Source organism: Chiloscyllium plagiosum, unplaced genomic scaffold (assembly GCF_037043375.1).
Source record: "Chiloscyllium plagiosum isolate Xiang-an unplaced genomic scaffold, Cpla_swu_hap1 HiC_scaffold_35, whole genome shotgun sequence".
NCBI classification, from domain to species: Eukaryota; Metazoa; Chordata; class Chondrichthyes; order Orectolobiformes; family Hemiscylliidae; genus Chiloscyllium; species Chiloscyllium plagiosum.
In genome coordinates this window covers 41077764-41093285 of record NW_028270173.1, presented here as the reverse complement: position 1 = coordinate 41093285, position 15522 = coordinate 41077764, and the positions used below count along the sequence as shown (strand labels likewise).

Genomic DNA, 15522 nt, shown 5'->3' with positions numbered 1-15522 from the left:
GAGTCAGAGCATTCTTTGTGACAGCTTGAGTATGCAACGCCTGGATACTCGGTAGCCTTGGCAAATACCAGTAAGGATAATACAAACAGATTTCACAAATACATAAGAGCGAGACAAGAGCCAGAGAGAAAGTAGGGCCTCTTAAAAAATCAACGAGGTCGACTTTGTGTTGAGATTCGAGAGACAGGAGAAATGTTAAATGAATATTTTGTCCTAGTGTTTACTGTGAAGAAAGACATGTAAGCTAGAGAACGCGGCAGTCTTATCAAATAAAAAGATGGATAGATTTCTGGGATCAAACCCCCTGTATCCCAAGACTTTGTGGGATGTTAGAGTAACGTGGTGGCATTCTTTTCAGAGGTATTTGTATCATTCATAAATATGGTTGAGATGCCAAATGACTGCAGTGTGGCTAATGTTATGCGTTTGTTAAAGAAGGGTAGTAAGATGAAGCCTGTGAGCTATAAATCTGTGCGTTTGACTTCGGTGCTGGGTAAGTTGTTAGAAATGATTCTGAAAATGGTTTACATGTTTTTGAAGAGGCAAGGAATGATTAAGGATAGTCAGCATGACCTGCTGCGATGCAAATCGTGTATCACAAAGTTAAGTGTTTTCTGCGAAAGTAACTAAAATATATTGATGAGAACAGAACGGGAGATATTGTTTATTTAAACTATAGTAAAGGTTTTGAAACGGTTCTGCCTGCTGGCATGGTGTTGATTGCATTCTTTGAACCATTGCTCTCTACTTATGTTCAAGAATCAGCAATTTGCCTGACCAAGTGCACATAAGCCATTGCTGCGACACTTGTTCAAACATTGTTAACCGGAGGTTTATGAGCTCTGTATCCTCCCATAACATGTTTCATTCACACTGTAAACATTTTGCAATTCTATTAGTGTTCTATCAGTCTTCAAACATCGCAACGCTATCACAAAAATCAGATTAGACTTCTGAATCCTGAAAGGCCCAAGATATCTCCTAAGAATGCTATCAGATTGATGGATTTCCAGGTGCTGAGTATCTCAATTTCATTTTCCCATTGGAGCAATACCAATAGACCAATCTAACAGTTAAATAGCGACAGGGAGCATATTGCTAAAAGAAGAGTGTTGTCATTTGAGACATGCACATTTTTTATTACTGTTACCATAAAAATCTTGACCATACATCCGGCTAATAAATGCAAATATTAAGCCCCATTACCAACTGTCGAAATTCAAGTCCGTTCATCAAATTTGAAGCCTGGAACCTCGTTGACAAGTGAACTGCAACACAGTCAGGAACGCCTTGCATTATTATTTCGGCCCTTTGATTGCTCCGAATCCAGTAGATGCCAAGACCGACTTGTTCTTCATCGTATCTACTAATTCGACTTACCAAACAGAGAAATGCATATCAACTCTTCAGTCAAACCCGTCCATGCCGCCTAGATATCCCGACATAATGTAGTTGTGTTTGCGAGCACTTGGTCCATATCGTTCTAAACCATTCTTATTCATATACCCATTCAGATGCCTTTTAAATATTGCAATTTACAAGCATCTACCACTTGCTCTGGCAACTTATTCCATACCCGCAACATCGTGTGTGTGTGTGCAATATCTTCACTATCAACAAAGTTCCAACCCAGTGTTACAGACAAACATCTTGTTGTTGATAAAGTCAAAATGGATGATATCGTTGCTCGAGTTATTAGAAAGTATATCTTTAATTTTATCTGAATCATCTATTGCAGTGGAACTCTCATGAATCTTTCCATACTATTCCTGTTATTCATTGCACTGCAACATTTCTGTACATGTAACCAAAAGTGTTGACATATGGATGGATAAAAACAAAGTGGCAGAAGTTATAGCTCACTTATTGAAATAATTCTTCAGACCACATATCACAGCATTATATTATAATCAGTATTCCATACACTTGAACACTGACACATTGGAAATAGTGCACTGAAGATAAATAGATGTGAAATCTTAAATTCTAAGGAGTTCATTATGTAGGTTTGTATTAATTCCAAAGTATAAAACTGGAGCTGATCAAAGTCTTCGGTTGTTCAGAGGAACTGGTAAGATTAGATTAGCAAAATAAAAGAAAATTTATCTTTATTATTTTGTATGTTCAGGACGCCGGTACAGGTAGAAAATGTAATGACTCATCAGAAGTAGGTACATATAATATTACAGCAGAAAACGTCTTATAATGCATGGATTCTCGACATAAAATGAAGTTTGATTTTACAGCAATCGTCAACTTCAAATTTATCACTCATTAACATCTCCAATTTAAAGATTAGACACGTATCTGTGATAAATCCGACATGGGGATTTTCACAACATGGCAACATTTTACTTAATAAATTGATAAGAAGGTTTGACCCACTGAGCGACCTAAGAATCCACTTCTAATTATCTGTTGAAATGTTCCGATGCACACTTCTGAAAACCTGAATATTTTCATCGTCTTACGTTCCTGGAGTTGGGCATTGGGTCAATGTTGAAGTCCCATCATTGGAAATTGACACGAGAGGTTGATATGTCCAATAAATGATAACCCAGCGGATGAAGCCATTTGAAATTATCCCTAGCTCTGAAATGATTTCGGAAGGCTGGGAATGATCTAACTGTTTAGTTTTAACAGTTACCCAAGTATGTTTACAGGAACATAATGTCTGTCGCCTCAAGATGTTTTATACTGATAAATTGGTGAAGTATGTATACCACTAAACCCCCGGAATTGCCTTTACATTTCCTCCTTATTTAATCTTCCAATGAACAAGACATAAAGAATTTGGTGACCAAAGAGGCATGTGACTTTTTAACGATAGTGAACACATTTTGTTGGCAACCTGGTCAGACATGACATTGTATGTCATTGGACTAGGTGTAAATTTAATTCGATTCTACTGACTCAGCAGTAGGGGCACGACTACACGACGAAAAGGTCTCCTCTCAAATGATGTTCATCAAATCAACAAGTGATTTATTTTTTTCCCTGAGAATTTAACATATCCTGCATAGTCAATTATAATGAAAAGGAAAGAAAAGGTTTTGGTTGATGTGTTGCTGTTTCATTGTAATTATATCTGCAGAATATCTGTTTTCTCTTCAAGAATTTACTTTTTAAACTATTGACAGTATGTGTTAATTGATATGTAAGTCACCACCCTAAGGTAGGCCAAGTTAGTGGAAGCAGAATTTCTCATAATGCATCGTTATCACAATTTGTTTACTGTGGCTTTACACAAATTATCAGCATCAATATGGTATTTGCTATTTAAATTCCAGATTTAAATTTTTTCAATGAATGCCAGTAGATCCAGGGATTATACTGACAATTCAATGCTGAAGCTTGTCTCTGAATTGGAAGCAGTATACCATCTGGGAGATACACTGGAGTAACCCATTTAGGCTTGAAATAACAACCTTATAACTGAGAAAAAAAGAACATGTCGCAACATGCCACATTTAATTCAAATGCGTATGAACAATGAAAAAGATGTACATTTCTGTGTCTGACCTATGTTAACAAAACATTTCTGATAGTTTTTCTGGGAATGTCTTGGGGAAAGAATTGTATTTTACTTAAAGCCAAAATACAACACAGGTGAAAGCAAGAGAATAAGCATTTTTAGAGCACTTATCAACTGGTCTTGTCAATACTTCACACCAACAGAAATCTGGTACCAGTGTATAATGAAGTGCGATTTGATATCATCAGAGTTTGTTAAGATTATGACTTAGTTTTATCATCTGATTTCTGTGAAGTGAAAATGGCGTTGCAGCCAAAGGACATTTAAGCATACTCTTAAGCTCTTCTTTGAATTTACGCTGGGAAACAGCGTAGATAAACGTATTTGTGCAACAACTCAAAGTTCTAAGTATATATCCAGATTGTTCAAGAATAGTAAATGGGTCGTTGTAATCTGCCACCAGTAATTTTTCATCTGTAAATTGTACAGATACATAAGATACCATTGTTACAATCCATAAAATTACGAAGTTGCCAGATATGGCCAGCAATATAATCATTGACTTTCTGCGGGTTTCCATTTCTGGATCATTGCAATTCTGACCACCAGATTTACCTCGGAGAGCACGTCGGACTCTATTAGCTTGCAGAATATGCTTGATGGTCACTGCATTAAACAATATTACCAAAACAAATGGGACAAATGGAGTTAAAATCGTGTCCAGCCACCAATATGCCATCCATATGGGTAATGTATAGAAGCTCGCTTTGACAGAGCAGGACCATGGTAGATTGTCAATAATTTCCCGGGGTTCAACTGCAAAATAGGCCGGAACAGACTGTAAACTGCTCAGAGAGCAAACTACTGCTATGACCACAGTTGTTGTTTTAATGGTACAGTACGTGGTTCGCAGCTTTTGACAACAAATCGCCACAAATCGATCGAAGGTGAATGCGACAGTTAACCAGACAGAACAATCAATTGACGCCATAATCAGGGCAATGTTCAGGCAGCAAATTGGTGTGTAGTTAAAGAACGAATATGGAAAATACGAATCCTTAATCTCATACAATATGATGTTGAATACCATTACAGATAAATCCGCCACTGCCATGGCAACTAAGTACTGGGTGATGCATTTGGAGAGATTGCAATGTCCACGGGAAAGAATCACAATTGTTACAATGTTAGCTGCAAACAAGTACAGAACTATGTGTTAACTACGATTGTACAAAGAAAAAAAAAATCAATCGATATTTACTTTGAATGAAAAAGCATGTGCAGCTCGCATTGGACTGAATGCACTTAAGCTATCCATTTGAAGAATTATGCTGGTCAAACATTGACATTATTCAACATCAATACCATAATGAAAATAAATCAAGTATACACTAACAACGCTGAAATATTAAACTAGATTTTCACTTGATAGTGTTTGGACTCAACAAACTTAAAAATTCTAAAGTTCTCTGCACAGTCTGGCAATATACCTGATGAGTCAAGAATAAAATGCTTTCCAAGATTTCTGCAGCCCGCATTATAGGATGATAGGATTCCACTGGAATGCCGCAGATGAGGTTTACTGGGATATTTTTATTGGCAGAAAAATATTAGTTATGAAGAGAGATTGCATAGGAGCTATCAATGGTAAGAATACAGTTATATGTAAAGACACAGGAGCTGCAGAAGGGTCTTCAGTATTTTTTGGTGCCAGAGATAAATGAGAATTAGAAGTTGAGATTAAAGATTGATTACCAACGTACTTCGCAAAATTGCAATGATTATAAGTTACAATACTTCCATAGAATCGGAGATTGCACGTTTCTGGTATCTTTCGTGAAATGTTGCTCTCACTCAAGGCTCTGCACTGTCGTTAATTTCCCTTAATGCTAACAGATTAATAACACTGCTTAAATGTTATTGGCATGGGTGTTTTAATCTCATGCATTCAATTGTATTCACGAGCTCAAGGAATTGGATTTTACATGATATATTTGATAAGCTGCAACAAGAAACTCTCTTGTTAAAAATAAAAGTCTGTGTTATAAGTGATAACATAATTACATTCATAGCAGATTGGCTAGCTGGCCAAAAACAGAGTTAATACATAAGTTGGTATTTATCGAATTGGTGGATATGACAAGGGAGGTCCTGTAGAAATCTATGCTGGGATGTCAAATTTGTACTGAGCACATCAAGGACTTAAGTAATGGAAGACAGGATATTATAGCTTTGATGTCATTACGCTAGAACAGGAATGCTGTCTTTTTGGTGGTTATGTGTATTTCGAGCTCTCCTCTTCGAGTGCCGAGCACGAAATGACATAGCTTTAATTTGAAGGGTGATAGATAGAGGACAGGATGTCAGAGGTAGTTTCTGTAGTCAAAGAATAGTAAGGGCGTGGAGCGCACTGCCTGCACCAGCATCAGAATCGCCAAATTTACGGGAATTAAATGCTCATTGGATAGACATATGAATGAAAATGGAATAGTGTAAGATAGAAAGGTTTCGGATTGCTTCCACAGGTCAGCTCATCGATGGCTGAAGGGCCTGTCGAGCGTTGTAAAGGGAAGTTCGAAATGAACGCAAAGGAGCTCATTGAATGTAACTTGCAGATGATAAGTAAGTAGATCAAATAATTTCAGTTATTTTTAGGATTGTGGAATTCAAACAGGAATCACATCTGTCAAGATCATTCAAAAATGTAGCAGGTTCGGAGGATGGAATGGTTGACATCTCCTGTTGATTATGTCTGTCTGATGTTCCACTCTGATACCTGAAAGCTAATGATGACTCATCTAGATAGCAAGTTGGTTTTGAAATTGCAAGGCTGACATCACCCCTGAGACTTCGGATTTTTTTTATCTAAGAGAATTTGTACAATGCACTGAAGGGCACCAGACCACTTATGCTCATTCGAGATAGTCCTCCTTTTCTGAAAGAACGGGCTTCTGTTTCTTGTTTCAATGAACAGTCTGTAAAATCTCATTTTAGCATTCTTCTGCCGTTATTGTTAGTCCTCTGAGATAAATTATGTGCACAGAATTCAAATATATTTAGAATATATTCAAGGAACTTGTCAACACCCAGTGAAATATAAAGTATAACTATGATTTCCTTCCCTTTTAACCAATATTATAAGACAAATCGATAATACCAGTGACTTTGTGAACCATTTTATGTCATACTTATTCTGTGCAGTTTCGTAAAAAAATTAGAAAACTTGAAGAAACATTTTAATTTATATATAGCATTTCCATTTTTAATCACCAAACTATTACTTTTAATGAATAAATCATTCTGAAGGTAGCCATACTCTATAATATATTATATAACATTCATAACTCATCATTCTCTCACAAGGGTTCATTTAGGTCAGGAAATCCATTTTTCTACCTATTAATATCAATTGTTTATCTGGTAGGGATCATCATCTCTTCGTATGTTGAAAAAATTAATATTCAATGAAAAAGTCGGAAATTCTTGTTATGAAATCATGACAGAAAAGAAAAAAAATAAAACGCGCATGAAGCTATTTACTGATGCATTTTAAATTAATACACTGGATGATATACAGCATCAATAGCAGACTCAAAGACTCTTTCTCCGCAATTAAATGTTTATTGTTACAAATTTAGCATACAAGAAATGTAACTGACAGGCCATTTTATCCCCACCTTGCCCTTAGGTATAACGTTGTTCGACATCACAGTTTTTGGTGTCGATAGCCAGTTGAAATGGTTTGGCATAGATTAGTGTCACAGAAATCATTGCAGTAGTCAGAGATTTTTTTAAAGTTATCAAAGACACTGTTTCTCAAATCATTGAATAGTTATGAGTCGCCCTTTCTTACAGCATTTAATAACTGATTGTTTGCATATTTATTGAAAAGCACATATGGGAATTGCTGCCTGTGTCAGCATTCTTGCCCATATCTAAATTCCTTTAAATTTTGCCTTCTTGGAGTGCTAAAATTCGTTTAGTGTCGGTAGATCGAAATGGCACCAGCCAGTGAGTTTCAGGATATTGATCCAGTGACATGGAAGTATTTCCAAGGCAGGATGATGAGTTATTTGTTGGCACACAGTTTTGGGACGGGCCAGGTATGTTCATTAATTATACTTGCAAAAAAGAAGAATTAAGAAATGCATAAGTTTGATAACTGAACAAATTGAGTTTCAGCAAATCTCGTGACTTAGACTTAAGATAGTTATTCACACATTGATAATGGATTTATGGACAAAATGTTGTAGCAGGCGTCCTGTCATATTGTAGAATTAGATATCGTAAGAATGAAATGAAAGAAAATGAGCTTTCAGAGCTCATTTCTGTGCTGGAAGAATACTTACAGCAGGACTGTGTTTTTTCCCTCCTGTGTTCACCACAAGAGCATAATTATTGATACAGGTCGATCATTGTTTTCTGCAAATGCGTACCTTTGTTGTTAATTATCACTCTTTCAATGGACAGGCAATCAGAGTTCTTGGAACATCTTACAGTTTAAACACACAGAAGCCACCGTTTCATTAATGCAAATATATCCCTACAAAGGCATTTAAACACAGATTCTTTCAAGCTCCTGCATAAGTTGTCTTGCAATTCAAATGACTCAATTGGCAACATGAGAGAGAAATGGAGAGTCGACAGTGTTTCCTTGATGATACAAATTAATATCATGTCATACAAAATAGAACTGAGCATCTCAACCACAGAAGGGTTTGTAATTCACTTAAAAGGTGACCATAATAATAATTAATTAAGGTTAACCACTTACCTGGAACACCAACTATTGCAAGAATGGGGTAATAAATGCTTTCTATCTGTATGATTATTGGATTTCCCATTTTCAGAGAGAATGTACTTCTCTGTCTTCTGACAATGCAGATCTCTTGTTTTCAAATTCTTGGCTCTTTTATGCTTCGCAGAAATCTCAAGTGAAAACACATGCTTTGGACAAGAAATGCAATTAGCTGATATTTTTGAACATACAGATGAAACCCAGCGGTGTTTGCTTCTGTAGCTTAAGCAGTTGTATTTTACAGAAGAATGCACATTCCGAAAATGCTTGAGGGTGTTATATTTTGAAGAAAATTATTTTTATATTTGCACTCGAAATTCGGTAGTACAATTGTTTAAATCTGACCAGGTTAAATGTCAGGTTTGTTAAGGGAGAAAGTCAAAATAAATTAACAGATCGCAGATGGTTTAAGGGCAATTATGTTAACGATTTTTATCCCTTTATTATCACAACGTAACACTACATATTTTCCAGTCAAATCCATGTATAATGTAACTATCATGTTTGAGTGAAATGTTGAAACAGAGCCCAAAGGCGCCATCAATTCTCACCTCTTGACAGAGCTCCTCATGACAATAAAATATTATGGGGGAACGAAACAAAGTACAATACAAAACAAGTCTTTCGTGGTGTGACGTCAACGGCTGTGAAAACTGATGGAGGCTGCTGCAGTAGGGAAACAAAGTAAATTACCACCACTGCAATGAAAACGTTTCAGGGGATACCCCTGGGGCACAAGCACCAACCAACCCCAATCAGCTGACCACTTCACCACCACCCCACACTCACACAACCCGGCACTCAGCAAATGACATGCAAGTACTGGGCCCCCATTGCCAAATCCAAGACACCCAACTCCTGGAAGAAAAACACCTCATCTTCTGCATTGTGATCCACCAACCATGCAGCATCAACGTCAACTTCACCAGTTTCCTCATCTCCCCTCCCCAACGTCATCCCAGGTCTAACCCTTCAACTTGGCATCGCACTCTTGAACTATCCTCCCTGTCCATCTTCCTTTGCACCTGACGGCTCCACCCTATCACTGTCAGCCCCCACCCGCATCTACCTATCACCGTCCCAGTTACCTCACCACCACCTCTACCCACACTCCGAGATATCTCCAAATCACTCATCCCCACATTCCTGATTTTTCAACCCCTCCGATGCTGCCTGACCTGCTGTGCTTTTCCAGAGCCACATTTTTCGACTCTGATCGCCAGCATCTGCAGTCCTCACTTTCTCCTGTAATTAGATCTACCTTCTGCGAAGGACAACATGTCTGCTGATCTGCAACAGCAACCCCCGTTTAAAGATAGCCTGCACAGGTGTTTACCTAGATTTTTTTTCAAAGCTGTTGTTGGGTTTGACCATAAGTATGAAAATCGATATGCAAAGTTGCAGAGGACTGGAAAACTTTTGATGTAAGCCACAAAAAAGACATTCTGCAGAAAGCGGTTCTCTGAGGTAAGTTGGTAACTGCATCCAAGTTCCAGCAGCAGTTAGGAACAATTAACAGAATGGCTACCAGATCTAGTGAAGACCAATTGGGGTGGGGTGGGGTGGGGGGGGTAAATAAAGGAAGGAGGATTTTCAGAAACCAACAGAACTGGACAATGTTGAGCTCTCGTAAAACGTTTGGGTATTGAACACGTTGTACCAACGATTCCAAGTACAGTAACCAGAATGCGAAGTTGGCATATCTGAACTGAAAACTTGTCAGCTCTGAAAAACAGCTTGGAAAAGGCCCATTTTCACGTTGACTCCATGACTAACAACAGTGAAGAAATACCCGAAGTTAGGAGGCGTGGTGACAGCACCAAGAAAACTTCCAGGTTAAAACAATGACTGCAGATGCTGAATACCAGATTCTGGAGTAGAGTGGTGCTGGAAAAGCACAGCAGTTCAGGCAGCATCCGAGGAGCAGGAAAATCGACTTTTCGGGCAAAAGCCCTTCATCAGGCCAGCTACCTACTCTCCCCAGTAATAACGCATGGGATTGATTGCAGAACACACGGAAGTAAAGGACAGTGATTGAGGTTTCACCAGTAGTTAAATCTGTGCATCATTTGCTTAAGATAATTATAAATTAATGGCAATTTTAGAGTTCTAAGAGCCTTTATTTAATCTTCATAACTCTTCCTCTCTCTCTCTCATTCCTTCTCTCTCTCTCATATGCACAGTGACAGTGTACAACTCAGCATAACTCTGTTCACCTTTGTTATGGAACTCACCAGACCACTAAAAACTGTTCAAGAATGTAGCCTGAACCCTAACGTTACGATTTTTTTAAGCAAGTGCAACGTAGATATTTCAGTAGTGATGTAGCTGGTCCAACCATTCAGTTAAAAAAAAACAGAATTTATTTGCAACATTGCCAAATGAAACACAAACAAAAGAGAATGGAATAGGGAAATGCTTAAACTAAAGGAAAACCCATCAGACTAATGATGCTGTTCCAAATTCTTGCAACAATCCCCATAAACACCGCTTGGCGAAATGAAGGTAAAATCAAATACAGGATCTAGCAGAGGAGGGTGGGGGGGGGGGGGGGGGGGGGGGGGGGAAGAGAGAGAGAGAGATAGAGGGATGTCAGAGATAGAGAGATGCCAGAGATATTCAGCATGATACATTTTCTTCCATAAAGCTCTTTCATTGAACAGCAGCCCCAAAGCTGTTTGACTGCTTGCTCTGAACAGTCAGACTGCGAAAACCCAAACCAAAAGAAACCAAACCAGAGAAAAGAAAGCTAGGAGAACTGCTCACTCATATTTCATTGTATAAGTTTTTTTTTAATTTGAAAGCCGTTAACCTGAGGCAGTATCTGGCAACTATAATCAAATTGGCTCGAAAACCGATTTACGACCACTCTGAAAAAAGTAAGGGCAACAACCTTGTGAAACGGGCAGCATTGTCACATTTTTATTTGGAAAGCGACTGGAATTAAAAATAATCTGTTACATCAGCAAACTTGCTAGTAAACTGCATCCAGCAGTCTGAAATGTAAAATCAAATTCAAATTCAATTTCGTTAACTGGAATGTACGAACGTTCATGGAGAAAATGAAGGTGTGCACGATGCCAGGCTCATGCATGCGCACCATCACCCTACTCAACCCGAGTATATTCAGGGATGGTTTTATTGTCATTGCATATAATTATTAATTTCTACCCTCATAATCTTTCAACGACATGACAAACAATAATCTACTTCCCTCTTCTTCAAAAGCATCCAAGTACATAGCATCAATATACTTCCACGTCCTTCAGGAAGAGTGTTCAAACGACTCACAGTAATCTCAGATAAAACAAAGTCGCCCTTGTATCCATTTTAAATGTATGATGATAGTGTTTTTTCAACAGTTATAACTGGTTTTCGTTTTTTTTTGTCACAAGAGGAAACATCCTCTTCATATATGTCTCGTAAAGAAAGAAAATAATCTTATATGTTAAATGGAATGACATTCTATTTTTCGAAATATTAGTGGCAACATACCAAGCCAGTCAGAACTGTCCAATAAGACAGCCACTGCTAATCCACCCGAATACAGATATTACTCTATTAGCCAATGCATTTCCATCCAGCTGAAAATAACATGAAGAATACAGTATGCAACATGCTAGGTGCCGTCTCACAAATAATTTGAAAATGAAAATAAAAGCAATTACCCTCATCATAAAAGCTAATATTGTGTGAGCTTTCATTATTGATATCTGTAGATGCATGTGGTCATGGAGAGAACACCTGTCAGATATTTTAATTAGATTTTAGATTTAGATGGAAATTTATTGTCAAGTCTACTCAAGTCGGGAACAAGATGACAGTGAAAAGTCGACAGAGTCGCCAGCCCCTGCACATATTAAGTACAAAGCAGCTTGGTACATAATATCCGTTGTAAAAGTAGAAATATAAAGAAATAAGTTTTTAAGAAGTTCAGCAATACAATCTTCTTGGCATAACAGTGGAAACAAAAGAGAAACACAAATTAAAGCGGCAAACATTATAGTCCATCCTCATTGTGGCAATCACCTGATGAAGGAGCAGCGCTCGGAAAGCTGGTGCTTCCAAATAAACCTGTTGGACTATTACCTGGCGTTGTGTGATTTTGAACTTAGTACACCCCAGTCTAATACCAGCGTCTGCAAATTTTGACATTAATTTTTGAGTATTTGTTACCATCAAATGGAACTGACCCCAATTCAAAGAAAATGATCAAGCTTTTTGGCAAAGTTGCCAAAGGAATGATATGTTTCGTCCAGAGACTTGAAACTGATGTAATTTCCCCTGGTTGTGCAGGTTGATTGATTCATGTCCAATTATTGAAGGAACAGTTCATATTTTCCTGAGTCAGTCTCAACACGAGAATAATAGAATTGCATTTTTAGAATTGAAACATCAGTCCGTCATAATTCTGTGAATGCTTATGAGAGAAAATTGATCGAAATACGAACGTCTGGTTAATTTAGACTGAAGCCATTCTTCGACTCAGGTTTGATATTGTTAATTTTGCTTCGGCATGGGCATCCATTGTGTTGACTTCTTTAATCTTCAGTGTGGTCAATCACGTGGCATTTTCTGCGTTTCATGCTAAAATTACAAGAAGCAAGCAAGGTTTGAATTTCTTTTGTAGCAAATTGAAAGCGGAATATAATATGTTCTTGCGCACATTTACAGCTAAAATTCAAGTTGCAAATTTATTTTCCAGTTGAAATAATGCATCACGCCATAGTGCACAAGTCAGCAAACAAAGAGTCAAATGATCATAGTTATTAATGGAAAGTTGATTCACATAGCTCACTGAGGAACGATTCGACTGAGATAGAAGCAATAACTTTCAAATAATTTCACCCAGCTAAAAAAATCAATTCATGTATTTCAGAGATCCACACAGAAATGATAAATTATTACACATTGAGCATGATGCTGCATTTCGAATATTTGAAATTATTGGGATACAGAAAACATCAACTAAATAAGACATTCATTCATGCTATATTTTGTTTGCCATGTTTCCTATCTCTTTCCCTCTCTCTTTCCCGCTAACCTTTATTGTCTTTCATAGTTAGCTTTAATTGAAAAAGCAGTTTCAATTCTACTTCCAGACAACTGATCTTGATATTGAAACGATGATGTTGATTTCACAAAGCATAACTTTTAGTTTAGTTTATTCCGAATAATCAAAACGTGAACCGTAATCGAAACAACATTTAGGTATATATAAACAGTTCAATTCCATCACACACCCTCCCTTCAGCAGTAATGAATCCTGCGTTATTTATATTTTTGAACGCATATCAAAAAGGGACAACTAAGGATAACCAACGGATGAATTGTGTGGAATTTCTAAATCATACTCAGGACGTTGGTATATAAGCAGGTTACTACACTAAATCAAGATTTTTTTTTAAAAAATGGGATGAACCATCTATGCATTTGCAGTATACTGGATATCAAACATGATGTGCAGAGTTTTTATAATGAGTCGTTTCACATTATAAAACCCTATCTAGAAAATTCTTCTCACTAAGTGCTGAGGCATCAACCACTGTCTATTTTAATGACAAGACAGCACCTGGAGTACACTTTGATTGCTTTCTGTAGGAGAAACATTCTTACAATGGAGCCAAGTCACAGATGATTCCCGAAACTTATACTGTTCGGAAGGAGTTTTCATAGGAAGAGAATTGAACAGGATAGACGGACAGTCATTGAAACATTGAGATATTGAGAAGATTTAGTCATCCCAAATCTTTAGCTTTCACTTGCAAGTTGAAATGTGATTTTTTTTATGTTTGTTAAACAGAGTACTGTTACTTCAGCAACAACTTTATTCTATATTTTTCACAAATATAAACCAGATTTTTAAACCATTCTTTGATCTTGGCTGAATATTTATATTTAACCATTTCTTCAGGGTTTTTTTTTAATTGACAATATTTGAGTGCAAACAATCTATGCTATAAAAACAGCCATCAAGCAGTCTAAACCTGAGAAGCTGAGAAGCGAGGCTAAAACAAAATATGGAGAACAGTATTGGTATTATATCATGAAGGAGGAAAATTCAACTCATAACTACAAAATAGTGTACTGATTTTTGTTCAACGACCAAAGAAACATCGACGGTTTTTCAGCCCATCTAGATTATCTGCTTTTCAACTGGATTATGACTGATCAGCTACAATAAACTAATTTTCAATATTGCCACTATTTCTGCGAACATTGTTAGTCTCCAGAAATCCAACTTTTTCTGTCTTTATCCAGCTCAATGACTCAACTTACACAGCTGTATCAGGTAGAGAATTCGAGAAATCCCTCCTCTTCTCAGTTTTGCACTAACCTGCCAAATCTCTTGAAGTTACGGCCTCTGGTGTTACACTGCCCAATCAGAGGACATATCAACAACTGTGCCTACAAGATATAGAGCAATGTTCTAAGTTCCATTGCAGTCATCGCTCCTGTTTCAGAATTCTAGGGACTGCAATGAAAATTCGTTAAACCCTAATGATAGGAACAATCCTGCCATCTCATGGATCAATTTGGTGAATTTCCTTTGATCTCCTTCTTTGGCAAGTGTACCACTCATTTTATCATAAAATAGAATGTGTGCACAGTACACCAGGATAAGCCCACTCATTCCTCATACCATCCCCTCCCCCCACCCGGGATGGATACGACTGCGGTAAGACATCTTTTTCCTAGTAGCATACCTTTCGGGATGCAGATGAACATCTTATTTGTCTTCTTGGTTAATTGTTGCACCTTCATGCGATATTGAATTTCACATAAATAAGAGCAGTCTGTTCTTCCTTAAAGCTAATGCATCCAAACTCTCATAATTAAACAAATTTTATGCATATCTGTAGTGTGTCATTTTTCCGAGTTGAATAGCGTCACATATTCCCATTCAATTCAATCTGACATTGTTTGGCCTTTTACACATCCAATCAATTGTTGTTGAAACTGTTTACAATCGCTATGATTCTAAGAAAATTGAAAACATCAATGCATTTGTAGTTATGACAAAAGGTCCACACATTCGAACAATTAATGCAGAATCTGTACAGCAACTAAATTTACGCTAATTGTGGAACACAAAGCTCTGAATGGCCACCCATTATCCTGAGAATAACGTTTGCTTTCTAACATTGACCAATAATGAATCTCTTTAAATTCTATTCAACATTTTTTCCTGACCTCCTAATTGAACCCTTTCCAAAACTTCTAAAGTCCAGATATATCCCATCCATTG

At 37.3% G+C, this 15522-nt stretch overlaps 1 protein-coding gene across 1 annotated transcript; it reads right to left on the bottom strand.

Moving 5' to 3' along the window:
- Positions 1-3719: 3719 nt before the first annotated feature.
- LOC148140700 (putative G protein-coupled receptor 139) lies at positions 3720-8319 on the bottom strand. The gene is made up of 2 exons (XM_087979010.1): positions 8250-8319; positions 3720-4666 (listed from the first exon to the last, which is right to left on the bottom strand). Exons 1-2 carry the CDS (start codon positions 8317-8319, stop codon positions 3720-3722), a joined length of 1017 nt encoding a protein of 338 aa, XP_087835136.1.
- Between the last annotated feature and the right edge of the window lie 7203 nt (positions 8320-15522).

Coding starts and splice junctions, on each gene's coding strand:
- LOC148140700 (XM_087979010.1), bottom strand. CDS start 8,319: ATGGGAAATCCAATAATCATACAGATAGAAAGCATTTATTACCCCATT. Junction 4,667..8,249: donor TGCAATAGTTGGTGTTCCAG/GTAAGTGGTTAA, acceptor ACTTGTTTGCAG/CTAACATTGTAACAATTGTG.